Source organism: Pyrgilauda ruficollis, unplaced genomic scaffold, assembly GCF_017590135.1.
Source record: "Pyrgilauda ruficollis isolate IOZ18807 unplaced genomic scaffold, ASM1759013v1 scaffold62, whole genome shotgun sequence".
Lineage (NCBI taxonomy): Eukaryota > Metazoa > Chordata > Aves > Passeriformes > Passeridae > Pyrgilauda > Pyrgilauda ruficollis.
The window spans coordinates 808,949-827,400 of NW_024527933.1; the positions used below are offsets into that span (position 1 = coordinate 808,949).

An 18,452-nucleotide genomic window follows, 5' to 3' on the forward strand; every position below is an offset into this window, starting at 1 on the left:
GCAGGTGTTGCTGTTCCTGCAAGCAGCTCTGCCTGGCTGATGTGCACACAGAGCTCCAACCCCCCTCACCTGGCACGGGGACCCAGCTGATGTCAGGAGGCTGGAATTCACATCCTTTCCCCCTTGCCTGGGCCTTTTTCCCCCTTCTCCTCCCTAAATAAAAGTTGGAGGCAGCTTAGGAGCTGGCTGCTCTGCAGCTCTTGGAGCACAGGATGGGACGGGTGCAGGGATGGAGTTTTATTGCATTTTGCTTGCTTGGGCTGTAGATGTGCAGATATTTTGTGTGGGATAAAACGTGGTTGAAGGCAGGGGGAAGATCCAAGTGGCAAGGACAGCTCAGACAAACATGTCATCCTGGTGAGGATGAGGGATGAGGAAATTTCCAGCTGTTTGCTGCTCCTTTATTATCTGCGCTGCTCCCTTGGCATTGCCATGTGTTTGTAATCTCTCACTGAGAGCCCAAGTTTTTAGAATTGTGGAAACTTAGAAGAGCTGCCTAACAATGGACATCCATTTTCTGTGCAAACACTGGGCTGAGCTTCTTGGTAACCAAAATTTCTGGTTTTATAAAAGCTCTGTTCGTGCTCCTTTTCCCACTGCTGTTTGTGCTGATGGACACGATGCAGCCAGGTGGGATGGGGTAGAGAATCAGAAAAAGTGTTAAAAAATAATAATTGTGGGTTGAGATAAAGGTGGCTTAAGAGATAAAACAAGAGATTCAGAAAAAATGGGGAAAAATAATTGTGGGTTGAGATAAAGACAATTTAATAGGTAAAGCAAGAGAATTGTAAAAAGTGGGGGAAAAATAATTGTGGGTTGAGATAAAGATAATTTAATAGGTAAAGCAAGAGAATCAGAAAAAGTGGGATTGTGGGTTGAGATAAAGGTGGTTTAATAGGTAAAGCAAGGAAAATAAAGCCAGGAGTTCTTCCCCCCATGGGCATGCAAAGCAGGGCTTTATCACAGATAATGATTTTTTTGGGGAGGACAAACACCATCACTTCAGGTGCACCCCTCTTTTTCCCACTTCCCAGCACGCTGAGCATGGTTCCACAGGAATCATGGAATATCCCTTGGATCTGGGGCCCCTCCCAGCTCCTTGTGCACTCCCAGGCTGATGAAAGAGCAGCAGGAAATCCTTGGAGTCTGTGCAAGCCCTGCCCAGCAGTGATGAAAAACTCCCGGTGTTATCGGCCCTGTGTTCAGCCCAAATCCCAAATGCAGCCCCACATCAGCTGCTGGGGTGAGATTTAACCCTCCACCAGCCAAAACCAGCACAGCCCAGTTTGCTCTGTGCCCTTCTGGGCTGGTTCATGTTTCTGACACCATTTGGCTCCAGCTACCGAGTCAAAATTCAGAATAATTTCATTTAAGGGTTTAAATTCAGGTCTGGCTGTTTCCCTTCTGGAGCCTCCACCTCTGCTGACGTGAGCAGGAGCAGATTAGGAAGTTAATGAGATGCAGATTAGGAAGTTAATGAGATGCAGATTAGGAAGTTAATGAGATGCATCACTTGCATGACTTAATTGGTGTCCCAGAGCCCTGAAGATGTGGGGATGAAGCTGCCCTGCCTGTGCTCCCGTGGGATGTCAGGCAAGGTCTCCTCATTAATTAGAGCCTCAGGACAGAGCCCAGTGGGATGTGAGTAAGGAAAAGAGCATCTTGCTGCGTGCCTTTAGTTAAAATTCAGATTTTCCCTCTTTTCTGTGAAGCACACGTGGATTTTTGGCCATCCAGCTGCAGGTTTGGGTGCAGGAATCCTGCTGAATATCTGGAATGATTTGGTGGGGATTGCCTGGACTCGAGCTGCCTGAGGAGGGCTTGTGCAGCACGTTTGACTCCTCACCTTCCTTCATATCCCAGAACATTCCCTGTGGGTTTTCCTGCCATCCCAGCCACTCTGTGGGATTATTCTGCAGCCTGTGTCCCTCAGGGAAGCTTGCTTAGGTGTTTGTTTCCAAATAACTTTTTGCCTCAGCTGAAGAATGGGAAGGTTTGTATTGGTGTGGTGGGAAATTCCTGATGTATAAACCTTTCCCTCAGATCCGGAATTTCCTGCCCAGTGCTTAATCTCCAGGATGTATTTGAGTGATGGATGCTGGCTGAAAACACCCAGGGAAATCCAGCTCCTGTGCAGACAGCTGAGCTGCTCCCTGCCCTCAGCCAGTGCCTCTGACCCTGTCTGTCCCTGCCCTGAAGGGACACTAACCTTGCACTGAAATCACATTTCAGCTGGGTTTGAGGTTGTGAGGATTGATTTGTGTGCTGCAAGCCTCATTTGGAGCCCAGCAGTGCCACCCCTGTTGTCTCCTAATTCTTCTTTCTCCTTTTCTCTTTGCAGCTGAACCTGCAGACCTCTTGAAGGTGTTAGACTTTCATAATTTACCTGATGGTATCACAAAAACCACGGGGTTTTGCACAAGCAGAAGATCTTCAAAAGAAGCAGATGTTGCTTACAGAGTAACAAAAGATGCTCAGCTCAGTGCCCCAACAAAGCAGCTGTATCCTGGTGAGTCCAACTTTTGATTTGTCCCATGGAAATGTCTGATTCCTTCATTTCCCCAGTGTGTTTGCAGTGATTCTGCTCTTTCAGGGGGCTGCAGATTTCCAGCCCATCAAATAATTTCCTTTTATCCCTGTGTTTGCACGAGGTGGTGGCCAGTGCCACCTCTGCTCCCTCCCAGATTGTGAAATTCCTCCTCTCTCACTCTGGCAGGGTGACAGCAGCTGGGGACAGAGGCAGAGGAGCCTAGGCTGGGTTTTGTTCTGTGCCTGGGGAGTGCCCAGCACAGTGGGATCTGCTTCTGGGGCTCTGCTGTCTCTCCTAACACAAATAATCACCAGATAAAAATAACTGAGGCTGGCCCACAGCAACAGATGTCCTGAGAAAAGTTGTTTGGAGGGATGGGAGGCTCTTCAGAGGAAGGCACAAAGCCCTTGAAGAGCACTGCCCATTTGATTGCTGCCTGAGCTGAATTTTTTGGGCTGAGGCATCATCACTATCTGTTTGTAAGAAGAAGTTGTGGACCCCAACCTGCCTGAGAGAGGCAGTCAGCACCAGAATTGTTCCTTCCCAAGCCATCCAGATGTCCCTGATTCACCTGGGGGAAAGGAAAGGAAAGGAAAGGAAAGGAAAGGAAAGGAAAGGAGGAAGCTGCTTGTGCCTGATGTGGGAGGCAGGAGGGGATTTCAGCAGAGCAGGCACACACATCCTCCCTCATTGCTTGGGAGGGGATGAATGGATTGGCTAAATCAGAGCTAATGGGCTGTGCCACCATCAATGTTTTTAATTAACCCGGGCATCCCTCAGGCCCAGCCTGGCAGAGGCACAAATGAAGACTTGGAGGCTGGGCTGAGGATGTGCTCCCAACCCTCCCCTCCTGTGCTTCCCTCGTTGTTGAGGTTCTTTCCAGCCTTCATCATTATCCTGCTGTGACAATAATTGTATTTAATCCATGGTGAGCAGGAGTACAGGCTGGGTCTCACCTAAAAACTGAGCCTGATGTGATGAGGGCAACGTGTGACAGGCTGGGCTTCATTGCATGGCCAACCCTCAGCAAAGGAGCTGTTCAGTCTGGCCTAAAGCTGGGCTTAAATGTCTGCAGAAGGGCAAACCAGACCCTAAATTTGTCTTTATCGCTGCCCAGGGCAGGAAATTTCTTTCTGATGACAGATAAAGTCTTTGTGTGCCCAGCTGGACAGGCTGTGCCTTCCTGTCCCCTCATGGCATGCTCCTGAAATGACTTCAAATTTTAGGCTTGGTGTCTACAAGCTCCAAAGTGTTCAGAGGAAATGTTCCAGTTTGGAATATCCAGCTGGAGTGGATTTGAGATCTTCCAGTAGTTTCTGTAACCACTGTGACCAGTCTTGCCTGGTCACTTTTATGTAACAGAAACCAGCAAATGGAGTAAAAACAAGGCTGGAACATTCTGGCTGATTGTTTAACAAGGGATTGGATCACAGCAGGTCTGACCTAGGGAACACAAGAACAGAGAGCTGAGCCCTGGAGAGAACTGAATCCTGGAGAAAACTGAATCCTGGTCCCTGGAGAGAGCTGAATCCTGGAGAGAACTGAGTCCTGGTCCCTGGAGAGAGCTGAATCCTGGGAAAAACTGAATCCTGGTCCCTGGAGAGAGCTGAATCCTGGAGAGAACTGAGTCCTGGTGTCAGCAGAGAACTCAATCCTGGCCTCAGGAAAGAGCTCAGTGTTGAAGATTTTCTTGGTTGCCTCTTTTATACCTTATTGCTTTTATATCCTCGCCCTCACTGAGTTCTTGGTTTGCATCTTCCTCGGGTGGGGGGATCTGGATGGGGTTATGGAGCAGCTTTTCCATCATTTCATCTCCTGGACAGCCACGGGGTGTTTGAAGCAGCTCAGTCCCACTTTGAAAACTTCCAGAGTCCTTGAGGCTTCTCTGCTGCTTGCTCAGGAAATAGGGAAGAGCCAAGTGAAGAACTCCCAGTGTTTTCCAGCAGATCCACGGGTGTTTCCTCATCTCTTTAACAAGATGTGACTTCAGCTCCCACCCCCAGATGAGAGAGGGGATAAAGATAACAAAGAAATTGCAGGGCAGTGTCCCAGGGGAATGTGGTTTTTAGGGTTTTTGTGTCACAAGGAGGGTGGGTTGGAGCAGAGCTTTCCCTCCCTGCTCCACAGCACAGAATATTTTCTGCTAATTAGAAGTTGGTGCTTTTCTAAGATGTAATTTCATGGGCTTTGCATTCTGCTGCCACAGCCAGCAAAGCAAGATGTATATGCGTGTATATATATAAATATATATATACACACAAAGCTTGTTTTTTTATGCTCAAAAGAGTGAAAAAAAAATCTGCTGAGATGCTTTTTGTCCTGGCTCCCTGAAGAAGTCCTGCTTCCCAACAAAATCTGTGCTTTTCCAGAAAGAAAAGCAAGAGAAAAAGAAGCAAGAAAGGCAAGGGTTTCAGTGGCAGCAAGCACAATGTCATTTGTGTGCTTCCATCAAATTTGCAGTTGTCATTTGCCTTCTCAGAAATCTCTGTTAGAGCTTGAACAGTCACCCCTGAGAAAAACAAGTCATTGCACAGCTGAGAGTCTGAAGGAAAACACCAGAAATTGGTGACACCATTGGAAAGCAGCTTTGCTTTGAAGAGGAAAAGTGTAAAGGCTCAGGAAATGCCAATTTTCTCTTGGTGTTTGTGGCAGGAATGGGATCAGCTACTTTCTGATTTTTTGCTGTTCAGCAGCTCAAGCTTTCCTGCCCTTCCCAGACCAGGAGCAGGACTCTGGTTTAGGCTGTGTTTAGGTCCCCCTGGATTAGGAAGAAGGTCTCAGGAGCAGGACTCTGGCTACACCTGGATTAGGAAGATCTCAGGAGCAGCACTCTGGTTTAGGCTGTGTTTAGGTTTCCCTGGCTGTGTTTAGGCACACCTGGATTAGGAATGTCTCAGGAGCAGCTCTCTGGTTTAAACTGTGTTTAGGCACACCTGGATTAGGAATGTCTCAGGAGCAGGACTCTGGTTTAGGCTGTGTTTAACTACACCTGGATCAGGAAGAAGGTCCAAACTTGCCCTGTTTTGAAGACCACAAGTTTCTACAAGAGCCTTCAATCACCATGCTCAAGCAAGAAGGAGCTCAGCCTGACTCTGGCTCATCCATTGCAGCATCCCATGGATCCAGCCGTGCCCACCCTGGAGCTCTGCAGCTTCAGCAGGGTTGGGGGCTCCCCCCGTGCTGTGGGAGGTCCCACAGGGTGGGTTTGGGAGGCTTTGGCCACGGGATGGGAGCAGGATGCCAGCCAGCCCCAGCGATGGATGCGCAGCATCTCCCAGCGTGAGCTCGTTTGAGGAGTGAATCCAAGAGGAGGACTCCATCCCCAAGCCTTTGTTGGGTGGTGTCTCCATTGTTTTGGAGGGATTTGGGTCAATTTCTCCCTGCTTGGTGTATTTATGCTGATGTATTTATCAGTATTGGTGTGTGTGGGGATGTGTTTTCATCCCTCGTTCAGCAGCCCGGGTCATTTCTGCCTCTGACAGTGCAGGCATTGTTATTTTGCCAGGACAGCAGAGCAGTAACAGAGTAATGTCAGCTATAATTCATCCATTATGATTATTTGGGTTGAGAAACTCGCATCACCATGGAGACATTTTGATAATAATGAAAAAAAAAATTAAAAGCAGCTTTTTAATGAGTTGGCAGCTTGTCCAAGTTGAAAGGTACTGTATTGTGGGTTCATAATGAAATTTTGGACATGAACTATTTTACATAAAAGGCCCAAATCTGTAGGCTGTAATTGGAGCCAGGAAGGCGTATGGTCCTGCCTCAGTCCTCCAGGAGGGTTTGTGCACAGGGGAGGGAGATAAAGCTCAGGGCATCCTGTGGGAGGCACCAAAACCAGAGCTGCTTTGGCCAAATATCTGGGGCTGAGTCCTGGGGATAAATCAGAATATAATGGCATTTAATTCCTGTCTGGGAGGTCTCTCTGCTGCTTTCTGCTGCTTCCCAAATGTTATTTACCCAAGGTGAGGGGGATTAACTTGGTACAAAGTGTTTCTCCGTAGGTATCCTCAGGTATCCCCCTGAAATTCTCCCTTTGCTCTGCAGCAATTCAGTTTTGATGCAGCTCCTGCCTCATTCTCTTCCCTGCTGTAGGCAGATAAATAAATTAAAAACACTTTGTTCCTAATAATTAAAGCACCTCCTAGTCAGGAGAGGAAGAGGATGAGCTCAGGGCTTCTGTGTTTGAGCTCCAGTTTTGCTGTGGTGCCAAGAACTCCCCACTGCCACGTTCCTCATCCCCTCCCTGGGTGAAACCCCCCCGAGGAAAAACCTAAAGTAGTGAAGGAAATCTATTTGAAGCTTCTGGGCACTGAGCTTGATGGTTTTTGTGGTTTATTTGGCTGCACATCTGCAGTTTAAACAGGATCCCTGTGTTCCCTGGGTGCCACCAGTGCCACACGTGTCACAAACCCCACGGTGGGGCTGCCCCACTCTGCTCTGCCCTGCTCTGGTGGAAGATTTCTCCAGAGGTACAAAGCAATCCTTGGTTTGCTCCTGGGGGAGATTCCCTGCAAACCCCACGCTCTGAAATGCAGCATCAGGGGGGTTGTGTGTGTAATTTGACCAAGAAATCTTTTTTATGAATGCTCCTGGTGGTTTTCAAGCTGCCCTGTTTGGGATGTGCATCCAGGATTTTCAGTTTGGGCTCATTTTTTTTTTTTTCAGTCTGAACAGCAGAGAAACCCAAAGATGAGGGAGGAATTTGGGTTTCTGCAAGAAGGTGATGCTCAGATTGAAACTTTAAATGTGTTTGCCTGGCCTTGCAGGTTGACCCTGCACTGACAGACTTTAATGGCTTTAATCCTCCAAACCTTGCAGAAATAAAGACAGAAATCACCTGTGATCAGACACAGTTCTTTCCTGAGAGGAGGAAAGGTCAGGAAATGAGATGCTGTTTAATAAGCAGAGAAATTAGCATTTTCCATTGATTGCCAGACTTATTTCCTTTTTCAGATTTTTTTTTGTGTGTGTCTGCAGCAGCCCTGAAAGCCAAAACCATGAAATCCTCTGTTCTCATCTGGAATGAACAAATCCTGATGCAATTCTCTGCTCCCTGAAATAAAAACCCTTCAAGATTGTGTTGATGCTTGATTTCCTCTGTCCCTTCTACAACTTAAATTCATTTGGAGCACCCCATGGAAGTTTTTTGCCTTGTGTCCTAAAAAGCTTTAAGGGAGCTTCTTTTGGAAGGGTTGGGTACAAAAAATATAAATTTAAGCCAATGACTTCTGTAGAACTTTTGTTTCCCCAGCACAGGGGTTTCACCCCAGAGTATTTGGGGAAAAGCCACGTTTTCAGCTGGCCCTATATAAACATTTAGGGCTGCTGATGTGCACACATCTGGGGACAAACCAGCCGTGGCTTCTCAGACAACAGCACTGTTGATGTAGGGATTATTTCCGAGGAAACCTCACTAACCTCTTTGCTTTTCCACTCCAGCTTCCCCCTTCCCAGAGGACTTCTCCATTCTAACCACTGTAAAAGCGAAGAAAGGAGGTCAGTCCTTCTTGATCTCAATTTACAATGAGCAAGGGATCCAGCAAATTGGTGTGGAGTTGGGTAGATCTCCTGTATTCCTGTATGAAGACCATACAGGAAAGCCAGGCCCAGAAGACTATCCTCTCTTTAGAGGCATTAACCTAGCAGATGGCAAGTAAGTGACATTTTGTGCACCAAGGAAAAAAAAAAAAACAGTTCATTGTTTGTATCCATGCCAGCATGCTGAACATTGTATAAAATAGGAATCGTGCCTGTAGAAATGTATTTGCACACCCCTGGCAGCTGACAGGTGCCCCAGTCTGTCATTTTGCCCTTTGGTGGATTAATTTGACATCTGTAAGAATTGTAAATGAGCATTCAGTGCTGCTGTCTGGTACTTGTGGGGATAGGGACATTGATTTTCCTGCGAAGGGCCTTAAAAAAAAAATCAGTTTGTCTTGAAAAATCCAGGCTGAGGCTTGTGCAGGGCTTAAAAAGAGGGTGGAAAAGGGAGACAACAGTGTGGTTCTATCCCTGCTTTTTGCTGAAGCCAGGGCTGGCCCTCTCCTGCCTGATTTGGAGGGATGAAAGCTGTCAATCAGCATTTCTCTTGCCAACCAACCCTTTAGGCTCTGCCCAGGGAGGATTTCCACGAAAGTTCGCAGAGCATCAATTCCTGAAAGTTCATTTTTTTGTGCAATCATTGCCTTGTCCTGCAAAGCCCAGGGCTGTGCCTGACACGTCTGTGGGCTGTGTTCTCACAGGTGGCACCGAGTGGCTCTGAGTGTGCAGAAGAAAAACGTCACCTTGGTTTTGGACTGCAAAAAGAAAATCACCAAGTTCCTGGACCGGAGCGAGCATCCCATCATCGACGTCAACGGCATCATCGTGTTCGGCACCAGGATATTGGATGAGGAGGTCTTTGAGGTGAGCCACGGCAAGGAGCAGCTCTGGAGCTGTTCCACAGGGGTGATGAGGCACTTCCAGCTCGTTTTTGAAATTTTTTGGGTGGTTTTTTTTTTTTTTTTTTTGTAGTAGAACGCTGTTGCTTGTGATTTTTGAGTTTTTATTTCCACTTTTTGTGGTGCTGATGAAAACTGGGGGCCAGGTGGCCTTGGTGGAGTGAGCTCCTCTGGTTGTCTGGTTTCAAGCCTTTGCTGGGGTTCTGGACCATCTCTGCACTGGGATTTTGGAGCTCTTGGAATATTTAAACTGGAAAGGGCTCACAAGGTTTTCATTCATCCCTGAGCTGGGATTTAGAGCTGCAGGGGCAGTGAATGAAGGCTGAGGGAAGCAGCTCCCTCCCAAGTCCCAGCTGACCCTGGGGCTGTAGGAATTTGCTCTTTTTCCACTCATTGGCCATGGGTTCTTGATTCTTTTGCTCCATGACACGAGGGGACTCTCCTTGACAGCTTGGTTGGCTTGGTTGTCACCTCCCACACTCTGCTTCCAAAGGCAAAGCAAATTCCTGAGGGGTGGGATGTTCCCGTGAGCCCCTGTGATGGAAGCAGAGAGGCAGAGCATTATTTATAGACAAGGTACAGATGGGAGAAGCTTTTTCCCATAGTTCAGCAGCATTTTAATGTCTGCATTTCCCTGGCAAAATCAACTTTTGTGCTCTGCTGCACTTGTGAGGCTTTCCTGAGGATGAGAATCCCGTTCCTGATCTTTCTTGTGAGTTGGAATTGCTTCCTAAAACCAGCACCAAGTGCAACAGGGTGTAATCAAGCCCTGTTGATCTCTAGGTCTTTATTTTTATGGAATTTATTTAGAGGAAGAGCTGGATCTCTTGTTACTCCCCAGCCCAGCAAAGGACTGGGAATATCTCCTATCCCTGGAATATCTCGTTGTTGTTGTTTGTTTGAGCCACAGCAAAGCCAGTTCTTGCCTGCATTTTGCTGTCACTCAGAGGGAAAGCTCCAGTCTGTTTAATATTACCAACATCTGGGAGCTGCTCTGCTGTAAACAGAGCAGGAATCCTGGGCTGGATAGATCTGCCAAAATCCCAGTTACCGAGTGAGGCCTGGATCTCGAAATTGTATTAAATTAAGAGACATTCCCTGGGAAGTTGAAAAATTAAAATGGAAAGTAAAATCTGGGTTTAATGGGCACTGGAGTGTCTTTCACAAGTGTTGGACGTTGTGCCAAATGTTTCAGCACTGGATGCTGTGTTTTGATTTGTTACATAAAAGTGGTGAGTTCTTCTCCAGCTCAGGTCCAGTAGAGCCACTGGAAGGACTTGGTGTCACATCCAGGCTGGATGAAAAACCTGCACTTTCAATTTGAGAAATAACAGGATTTCCAAACTGCCTCTGAGAGCTGGGGGGTTCCCAGGTGGCTTTTAGGGTTCACCTGACTTTGGGGCAGCTGATTCCTCTGCCAGGGAGGGAATTGAACTCAGGTGTTCATGGGTGCTCCCTGCCCCTCTTCTAGCCCTTTCCATGGCCATGGCTCCCCTGCTGAAAAGACTTTAAACCCTGAGGGGCTGTGGCACTGATGCCTCAGGTTTAGCTTTTCTATTTTTCACATTCTGTGCTGCTTTAGTGTGCAGGTCTGGGCTTCACATCAGGGGATGGGGAGCTCTGCACAGAGCAGGGAGACAAAACAATTCCTGCTCCAGCTGGGGACCAAGGACAAATGATCCAAATCTCAGCCCAAGGGCACAAACAATGTGGGTTGAAGAGAAAAACAAGCAGGATGGGACTGCAGGGGCTGAAGGTGGAATTGGACACTGAACTGCAATGTGCACATGGAGCAGAGCTGATCCCAGGGAGAGACCCCGTGAGCGCTCGTGCATTTTGGGACCATTTGGGTTCATCTTGGGTGCAGCCTTGGCTGGGCTCTTGTGCTGCCCGAGGTGCATCCATGGAGGCCTTTTAATAAATCCCTGCTTTATTCTGTAACTCTGTCCAGCCTCTGCTCTAGCTCAGCCTTCCCAAGGCATCAGGACCTCCTCAGGTTTTGGGTACAAAGGAGCCTCTTGCCTGTTCGGGCTGTGAGTTCAGCTACAAGATCTTGCTGGCACTTATGAGAAATGGGTCATTAGAAAATACTTTTTTTTTCTTTGTCTTACATGTACTGATATTACACAAGATGGATATAAACCCCCTCTAGTTCTGATATTTATCCTTTTTTTCTTTTTTTTTTTTTTGGTCACCTCCTCACGCACCACTGAACCCACCAGCAGCTTTAACTGGGGTGGAAGTAGCTTTTCTGAAGTCAGTGGACTAGAACCTAATTTCCTTCATATCTCAGCAACTCCATTTCCTTTGGCTCCTCCTTTCTCCTTTCTGCAAGGCTAAGCAGAAACTGTGCAGGCTCAGAACAAAGGGTTCCATGTCTGTGTTCCTGGAAAGCTGAGGGTTTCTGGAGCACGTGCAGGAGGTGAAGCTGCTGCTGTCCCACCCAACCTGCAAACCCCAGCTAGGGAGGTTTTCTGCTCTGATGTGTTTGTCACTTTTGCTGGAAATTAAAAGAACCCAGTGAGGTGGGAGTGGGGCTGGAGACAGGGCTGGGGTTGGCTCTGTGTCTCACAGGAGCTGGAAAGCAGTGGGAATTCATCTCCTCCTTGTCAGGACTGAAACCAAACCAGCCCCAAACACTTTTTGTTTTGGAAGCTGTAATTATTGAAAGGCTGGGGTTGTGAGGGGAGCAGCTCGAGAGCCCGGATGGGAACTTCCTCACTCATGTTCTGCTACAAAAAAAAAAAAACCAAAAAACCACTTTAAAAAAAGCCTGGCAGGAAAGGTTAGGGGAGTTTCAAAATATTTCTCTAGCAAAACATTCTTCCAGTGGAAAAATGACTTCCTCTCATTAAAATTCAATTAGCTGGGAGGCTGTGAGGGTCTCTGTACAGGACTGGGGAGGGTTGAAAAGGGGCCAAGCCCTGAGCCCAGGTTGGACAAGTTGAGTTTTGTGCTGGGTTTGTTGTAAACAGGAGTTTACAAATGGCAGGACAGGCTCTTGCAGGGTTGGGAGGATTCAAGCTGAGTCTGAGGGGATGAGACTGCAAAGGGATTTTTTTTTATTTTGCAGGGAGAGAGGGAAGGACAAAAATCCAGCCTGTGGTGGGGGATAAACTCTCTCTGCTGCAGTCAGAGGGGTTCCTGTGGTGCAGCAGCACTGGAGGGAGTGAAACCATGTGAATGTGTCTCAGTTTTAGAAGGAAAAACTCCTTTTCATTTTCTTTCCTTTAAATATAAATTAGAAACCAAGTCCTGATAGTTGAGTGTAGGAATAGAGAGAGGGGAAAGCTTGGGAAAGGCTCTTTTGCAGGAAAAAAACAAACAAACAAACATTTTCAGCCTGAAAAGCCAGGAAGAATTCCCAAACCATCCTGGTGATGCCCATTTTGTGCCCATGGTCTGTCACAGCTGGATCCCAGCAGGGAATCCCATAACCCACAGCTGGGGGATCTTTGTTGGGGGGAAAATGCCCCCAAGCCTGGGGCAGGGTAATGTTTCCACCCCTGGGCTGAATTTAACCCCTTTGTGGGGCTGTTTGGAGGCATCTCAGGGAAGAAGCTTAATGAGAAATTTGGTTTCTGCAGCAGGGAGGGGCCCAGCCCTGTTTTTCTGCTCTGTGGTACTCCAGTGATGAGCAAAATGAGCTTTGTTCAGACCTTGCTGTTCCATTTTCCTGCTGCATTTCCCATTTTGTCCCCTGATTTTCCAGCCAGGGGCCATTGTGTGCTGATAAAAGTCTTGTACAGCCCCTGGCTCCAGAGCTGGAGTTGGCATCATTAAATTGTGGCGTGGACAAGGGTGAAAAATTGAGTAGGTTTTGGCAAAAATGCTGAGGACAGCCTAGGAACGAGTGACTGCTTTTGCTGCCAATTTTTTTTTTGGTTCATCTGTGTAAAATTTTGCAGCCTTGTCCCACAAGTTAAGTGGGGTTTTGACCCTCTTGGTTTGCAGCAGTGCCTGGAGTGGCTGAACTGACTTTTCCCATGTGTGGAAAAGCTCAGGGCAGGAATATATTGCTTTTTAAGATCACTTTTCGCTCCTTTAGAAGAAAAGAGGAGTTAATTTTGTGCAGCTGAGTGCCATAACTGTGTCTCAGTGGTGTAGTTGGCGCTGTAAAACCTAAAAAAAAAGTGGATTCCTCTGATCTCAGCACCTGTGGCCAGGAGGGGCTGACAAAAATTGTGCCAAAACCTGTCCTGGGATGGGACGCAGCACCCTGGAGGGTGCTGAAAGATGCTGCTTTTGATTTCTTCTCCTCCTTTGTGATTGTTTTTTTTTGTTGTTGTTGTTTGTTTTTCTGAAGCCCACGAGTGAAATCAAGCCATCAGAAATGGAGGGAAAGCAATTTGGGATGAGCCAGAGAGGCCGGGCAGGGTGCCAGAGGTGCTCTTAGGGCTGCTGAGAGTTCCAAGGCAGCTCAGGACAAAGCAGGACAGACACATCAATGCTCCCAGCCCAGACATTGGGGCCCTTCTGCTGCTCTTGGGGTTGAAATGCCACCTCTCTTTTCATCTTGGGCCTTGTTGACACTCAAAAAACCAATTATCCCTGGGGTTGATAATCCCAGATTTCATTTCACTCTCATCAGGGTTTTCTCCTTCCCTCCCCAGCTCTTGGCTGTGGTGTTTGCATCTCTGGGAAGTGCTCTTGTTTTCTAAGTTTTGTGCATTATTTTACTCTCAGCTTGTAAGGTTGGATCAAAAGCTTTTGATTTAGTGGAAGGGGTAGAAATAAAATGACATTTTTGTACATGTGGGTGCATTTTATGGTGGTTTTTGCTGTTTTTGGGGATGGAGAAGTTTCAGAGCCTCCTCCTGCAGGCAGAACTGCTGTTAACACATCAAAGAGCTCTGTCCACTCCAGGAGGAGATTAATTCTGTCTTCTCTCCAGGACTGGTGTGCTGGGGTGCAGAGAACTTGGAGAAATTTCTGCTAATTTAAGTTAGACTTTGTCAGCTCCTCAGGTCTGAATCCACGTCTAATTCACATTTAGACCCAACTTTGCCTCAGCACCTCTGTCTTGGCTGTTCCTGGTGGCAGGAGGGTCCTGTGCAAACATCAACAGTGCCAAGGTGTGGGGCAACACTTCTGATAGAGGGGAAGCAAGAAATTCCCTGATTCAGGAGGAATTCCTTCAAGGAAAGGGTGGCCAGGCATTGGGAATGGGCTGACCAGGGAGGTTTGGAGTCCCCAGCCCTGGAGGTGTCCAAGAAACACCGGAATGTGTCACTCAGAGCCCTGGTTTGGGACAAGGTGGGGGTCAGACACAGGTTGGACTCAATCTTGGAGCCTTTTCCCACCTAAAAAACCCTGGGATTCTGGGATCTTCAAAGCAGCAGCACCCCAGAGCTCCCCATGAGCTCAGAGCTGGACCCGTCACATCCTGCAGGATCTGAGCTCAACCCAGAGGCTCAGGAAGGAGGGGGGAAAGCCCAGATTAATGAAGTTTTCGTTAAACTCCAAAAAACATTTTTTAAAATGAGTGGTTTTTTACTAACCTGGATTTGTCTGTCAGGATGCACCAAGGATCCATGTTCCCATTTCTCTCTCCCTGCCTTGGCAGGCTGCTGAAAGCAGGTAATTTACAGAGCTGGCTGCTTGCTCTGCTGGCCCTGCCAAATCTGATTTCACCTCCTTTGCTGCAGAGGCTTTCAGGGAGTGCAAAGAGGGGATGTTTTACACCACCACCATATACCACGGTGTGAGAGGATGGAAAATAAAACCTCCTGAGCCAGCATTTAGGGATCTTTATTGAAGATGTCTGTAGCTTTCCCCAGTCTCCTAATAATTCTCCATTTGCTTGCTGGTTTTCTCGTCATTCCTTCTGCTTTGCCTTATTTTTTTTTTTAATTTTTTTTTTTTTTTCCAAAGGATCCTCTTTAAAATGGTGCATTTGAGACATATGGATTAAATCACAGCTCTGGGCTCTTCCAGGAGAGCAGTGCTGCCTAGAAAATGTCTGCAATTATTGAGGATTATGCCTCTGGATGGGTTTGCAATTAACAGGGAGGTTTTTGGGGCTGCAGTCCAAGCGATGCAGTCGATCTGATCAAAAATGTGAAATTTGGCCCCATTTGGCAACACCTCAGCCACAGCATCACCTTACACAGGTGCCCAGGGACGTCATCTGGTTTTATCAGGGAGGGAGGGCAGCACCTGAGCCAGAATAAGAATTGCAAACCAGCTTGTAAAAGTGACTCTGTGCTTTCATTTCCACCCCAGAGTGGCGCTGGCTCCTCTGACCCCTCGGTGCCAGGTGCCAGCGAGGAAAGTGAGAGCCTGGCTGGAAACATCAGCTGGATTGTTTGCATACACTCTGCTGAAACTCTTGTTTTCCATTTCCATTCGCTGGGTAATTGCAGGTTCAGCCATCTGGCCTGCACTCAAGCTTGGTGACTGGGTCGGCCTTGCCTGTAATGATGGAGCCTCGTTAGTCATGATTACAAAATACACTTTTTTTGGGGTTTTTTTTTTGGGTTGGTTTTTCCGTGGGTTGTTTGTTCTTTTGGTTTGGTCAGTGGTAAATTCCATTTCATGAACTGTCAAAGCAACTGTGTTGGCATGTGTGGATAATTAGTGCCGTTTGCTGGTATCGAATGCCTGCGGGCCTCTGATAGCTTACAAAGCACTTTATTGTTCAAACAGATCATAAAAGTGCTTTTATTGATGTTTCAAACACTCCTGCAGTCTATCATTTATCTTTTCAGAGTGCCAAGTGAAACATCAGCCTTAGGAAGCTGCGTGGTCTTAGAGCTTGTCCAGATTCAAGGCCTGGTTTTAGGAGGTGCCACTACCACCACTGGGGGTGGAAAAGATGAATTTTTAATGTTCCTCCCACCCCAAACCAGTCTGGAATTCGGTGATTTGGGTGGTTTTTGGGCCAGGATGGCACTTTTGAGGGTTTTGTTGGCAAAGGGTGGGAAATGCTGAGGGAATGGGGCACTTAGGCCTGAAAATGCAGGATTAATGCCCTCTGGGAATTCCTGGTGGAGGACATGGGACCTCATCCCTGTCTGAGGAACTACTGACGTCCTGCTGCTCTGGGCACTGTAGCAGGGATGTGCCAGTGGAAAATCAACACTTTTTTTGATATTATCCCTCAAACAAGCAGTTTGTAGCCTGATGGTTGGGTACCAGGGGCTCCCACAGGAGAGCTGGTTTGGAGGAGCATTTTCCAAAGGGATGCTGAGGGGAAATTGGGCTCTGCCATGACTTTGGGATGCTGCAGGGCTCTCCATCCCTGCTGGCCTGGAGAGGACAGGCAGCTCATGTCCCCTTTCCCTGGCCTGGGGTCTCTCCTGCAGAAAGGGGCTAAAAAACCAGAGAAAAACCGAACAATCTCTGTGAGGCAAAACTCATCCTTTGGAGCAACTTCCACCCCTCCAGGGACTCTGTGGGATTTGGGGAGCTGTGCCTGGTTGTTCCTGACATCCCCCTGGCAGAGTTTTGTGTTTCAGTGCTGGCAGGCTGGTCTGGGGTCTCGTTTGGGGTGATGGATGCTCCGAGGTGCGGGGTCATTACTCTTCCAGCCCTGGCTCCGTTTGGAGTTTGTTTCCCCCCTCCTTGGATGGGAGGAGGGAGGAGGGGGATGAATTTCTTCCATGGAAAGTCTGAGGAGCAGGAGGCTGATTGCAGAGCCCAGACAGGCTGATGTAATGCTGGAAAGCTGCTCCTCTCTCCAGTGACATCATTGCAAGGTTTGCAGGGCTGCTGTGGACAGGGGGATCTGCAGGGACAAGGATGGAGTTTCAGGGGCAGGAAAAGAACCACAAAGGGATTTGGGAAGGAGCAGCAAATGGATGTGTTTGGGAAAGATGATTTTCCTCAGCTTGGGCAGCGGGGGAAAGCCAAATCCTTGTGCTTTGGGGGAGAAGTTTCCAGCTGAACATTTTTGGCAGCATCCCTGAGCAAGAGGGAAAAGGGATTTTTGGGAGCAGAGCGTGACAGGGAGTCCTGGCCCAAACCAGGGCATGTTCCCCTTCCCTGCTCACTTGGGAACCTTGTTCTACTTGGGAGGTTATTCACTAATTAGACCTATTTGCATAAAAGTTAACTTTTTTTTCAGCAGAAGCCTGTAAATAGGAAAAAAATCCCTTTTTATTTCCAAAAGGGTGGTGAGTTTGGATTGTTGCAGTGAATTTGTAGGAAGTAAAGGCTCATCTGAGCCAAACCCTAGGAGCTGGAGGAAGAGGATGATGAGGCTGATCAGGGTTTGTGTCCTTGTCAACCTGGTGGTGCTCAAACTGCTGCTTCTCTGCAATTTCGATCTCTTTTGCTATTTTCCCGCCTTTTGCCACTTTTCTGAGGGAAGAACAGAGTAAAAAGCCCTTCCCAACCTAAAAACTTCTGGGCTGACTCCATGTTCACCCCCTTCCCCCGTCACTCAGGCCCGAACAAATGAAACACATGTTCCTCACACATGGTGAGGTCTTTCTAGTCCTTTTTTTCTTTTTGGAGGCGGGCTGGGCTGCCTGCCAAAACCCAGAGGAAAACCCAAGCCCACTGCAGACATCCCCAGCGTGCAGGTGTAGTCCTCCCTCTGACAGAGCTGAACAGGCTGCAGTGGAAATGTTCCCAATAAACACATCCCCCTGGGCTGGGAGCTGGAAGAGGGGACTCCTAATGATTTGTGCAGAAGATTGGATGAGGATTGGGGTGTCTGGGAGTTTTCTATCCCCTGCAAGAACATGGAAAAAAAATCCCTGACCGTGGGCTCGTTGTTCTGCACACGCAGCCAGAGCTGGCTGGGGTTCAGGAGGTCAGACCTGCTGGAACAAACACAGCTTTGGCCACTGCAGGGAAAAGTGTGGGGAAAATCACTGCTGAAAGTGACTTTTGGGTGCTGTTCCCTGCTCTGGAATGGCAGCAAACACTGCAGGGTTGTCCTGAGGCTTTGATGCCTCGCAGGAGCAAATTTATCTGTGGGCTTGATTTGCCCTTCTCCCACATTGCTGCTCAGAGAGGTGAAGTCTGGGCTGGGGATGCTCAGAAGGGTGAGATCTGTGGGTGAAATCCAGGCTGGAGATGTTCAGAAGGGTGAAATCCAGGCTGGGGATGCTCAGAAGGGTGAAATCCAGGCTGGGGATCCAGGCTGGGGATGCTCAGAACCACTGCATCCAGTCCTGTTCCTTCATGGGTTTGCTTTGGAGAACCTCGTTCCTGGGATGAATTTCACACCTGATTTTCAGGCCCCAGGGTGCACAAACCCAGCTCCCTCCCTTGCGATGAAAACTTGGGACGCTATTTCACAGAACTATGCAGGTTTTATGATTAAAACATCAAAAAGAAAGCTGATCAGAAAGATCAGCTTTCTCCAAAGATCATCCAAGTCCACCTCCAAGGCAAGATTTTAATAATTTTTTTAAATGCTGAATTTGAGGTGGCAGATGCTGTGTGGAATAAATGAAACCCAAATCATTTTTCATGGCCAGAAACGAAAAACCCAATTGAAAAAATACTTTGTGGTTTGAACA

General features: G+C 47.8%; 1 protein-coding gene across 2 annotated transcripts in view; it reads left to right on the forward strand.

Moving 5' to 3' along the window:
- The window catches only part of COL5A1 (collagen type V alpha 1 chain), a 128,899-nt gene that overhangs the window by 26,275 nt on the left and 84,172 nt on the right, over positions 1–18,452 (forward strand). For both annotated transcript variants that reach the window (XM_041483929.1, XM_041483930.1), the window contains exons 2-4: positions 2,342–2,509; positions 7,976–8,189; positions 8,779–8,941. In XM_041483929.1, the coding sequence (XP_041339863.1) occupies positions 2,342–2,509; positions 7,976–8,189; positions 8,779–8,941 (545 nt within the window). The remainder of the gene's footprint in view (positions 1–2,341; positions 2,510–7,975; positions 8,190–8,778; positions 8,942–18,452) is intronic.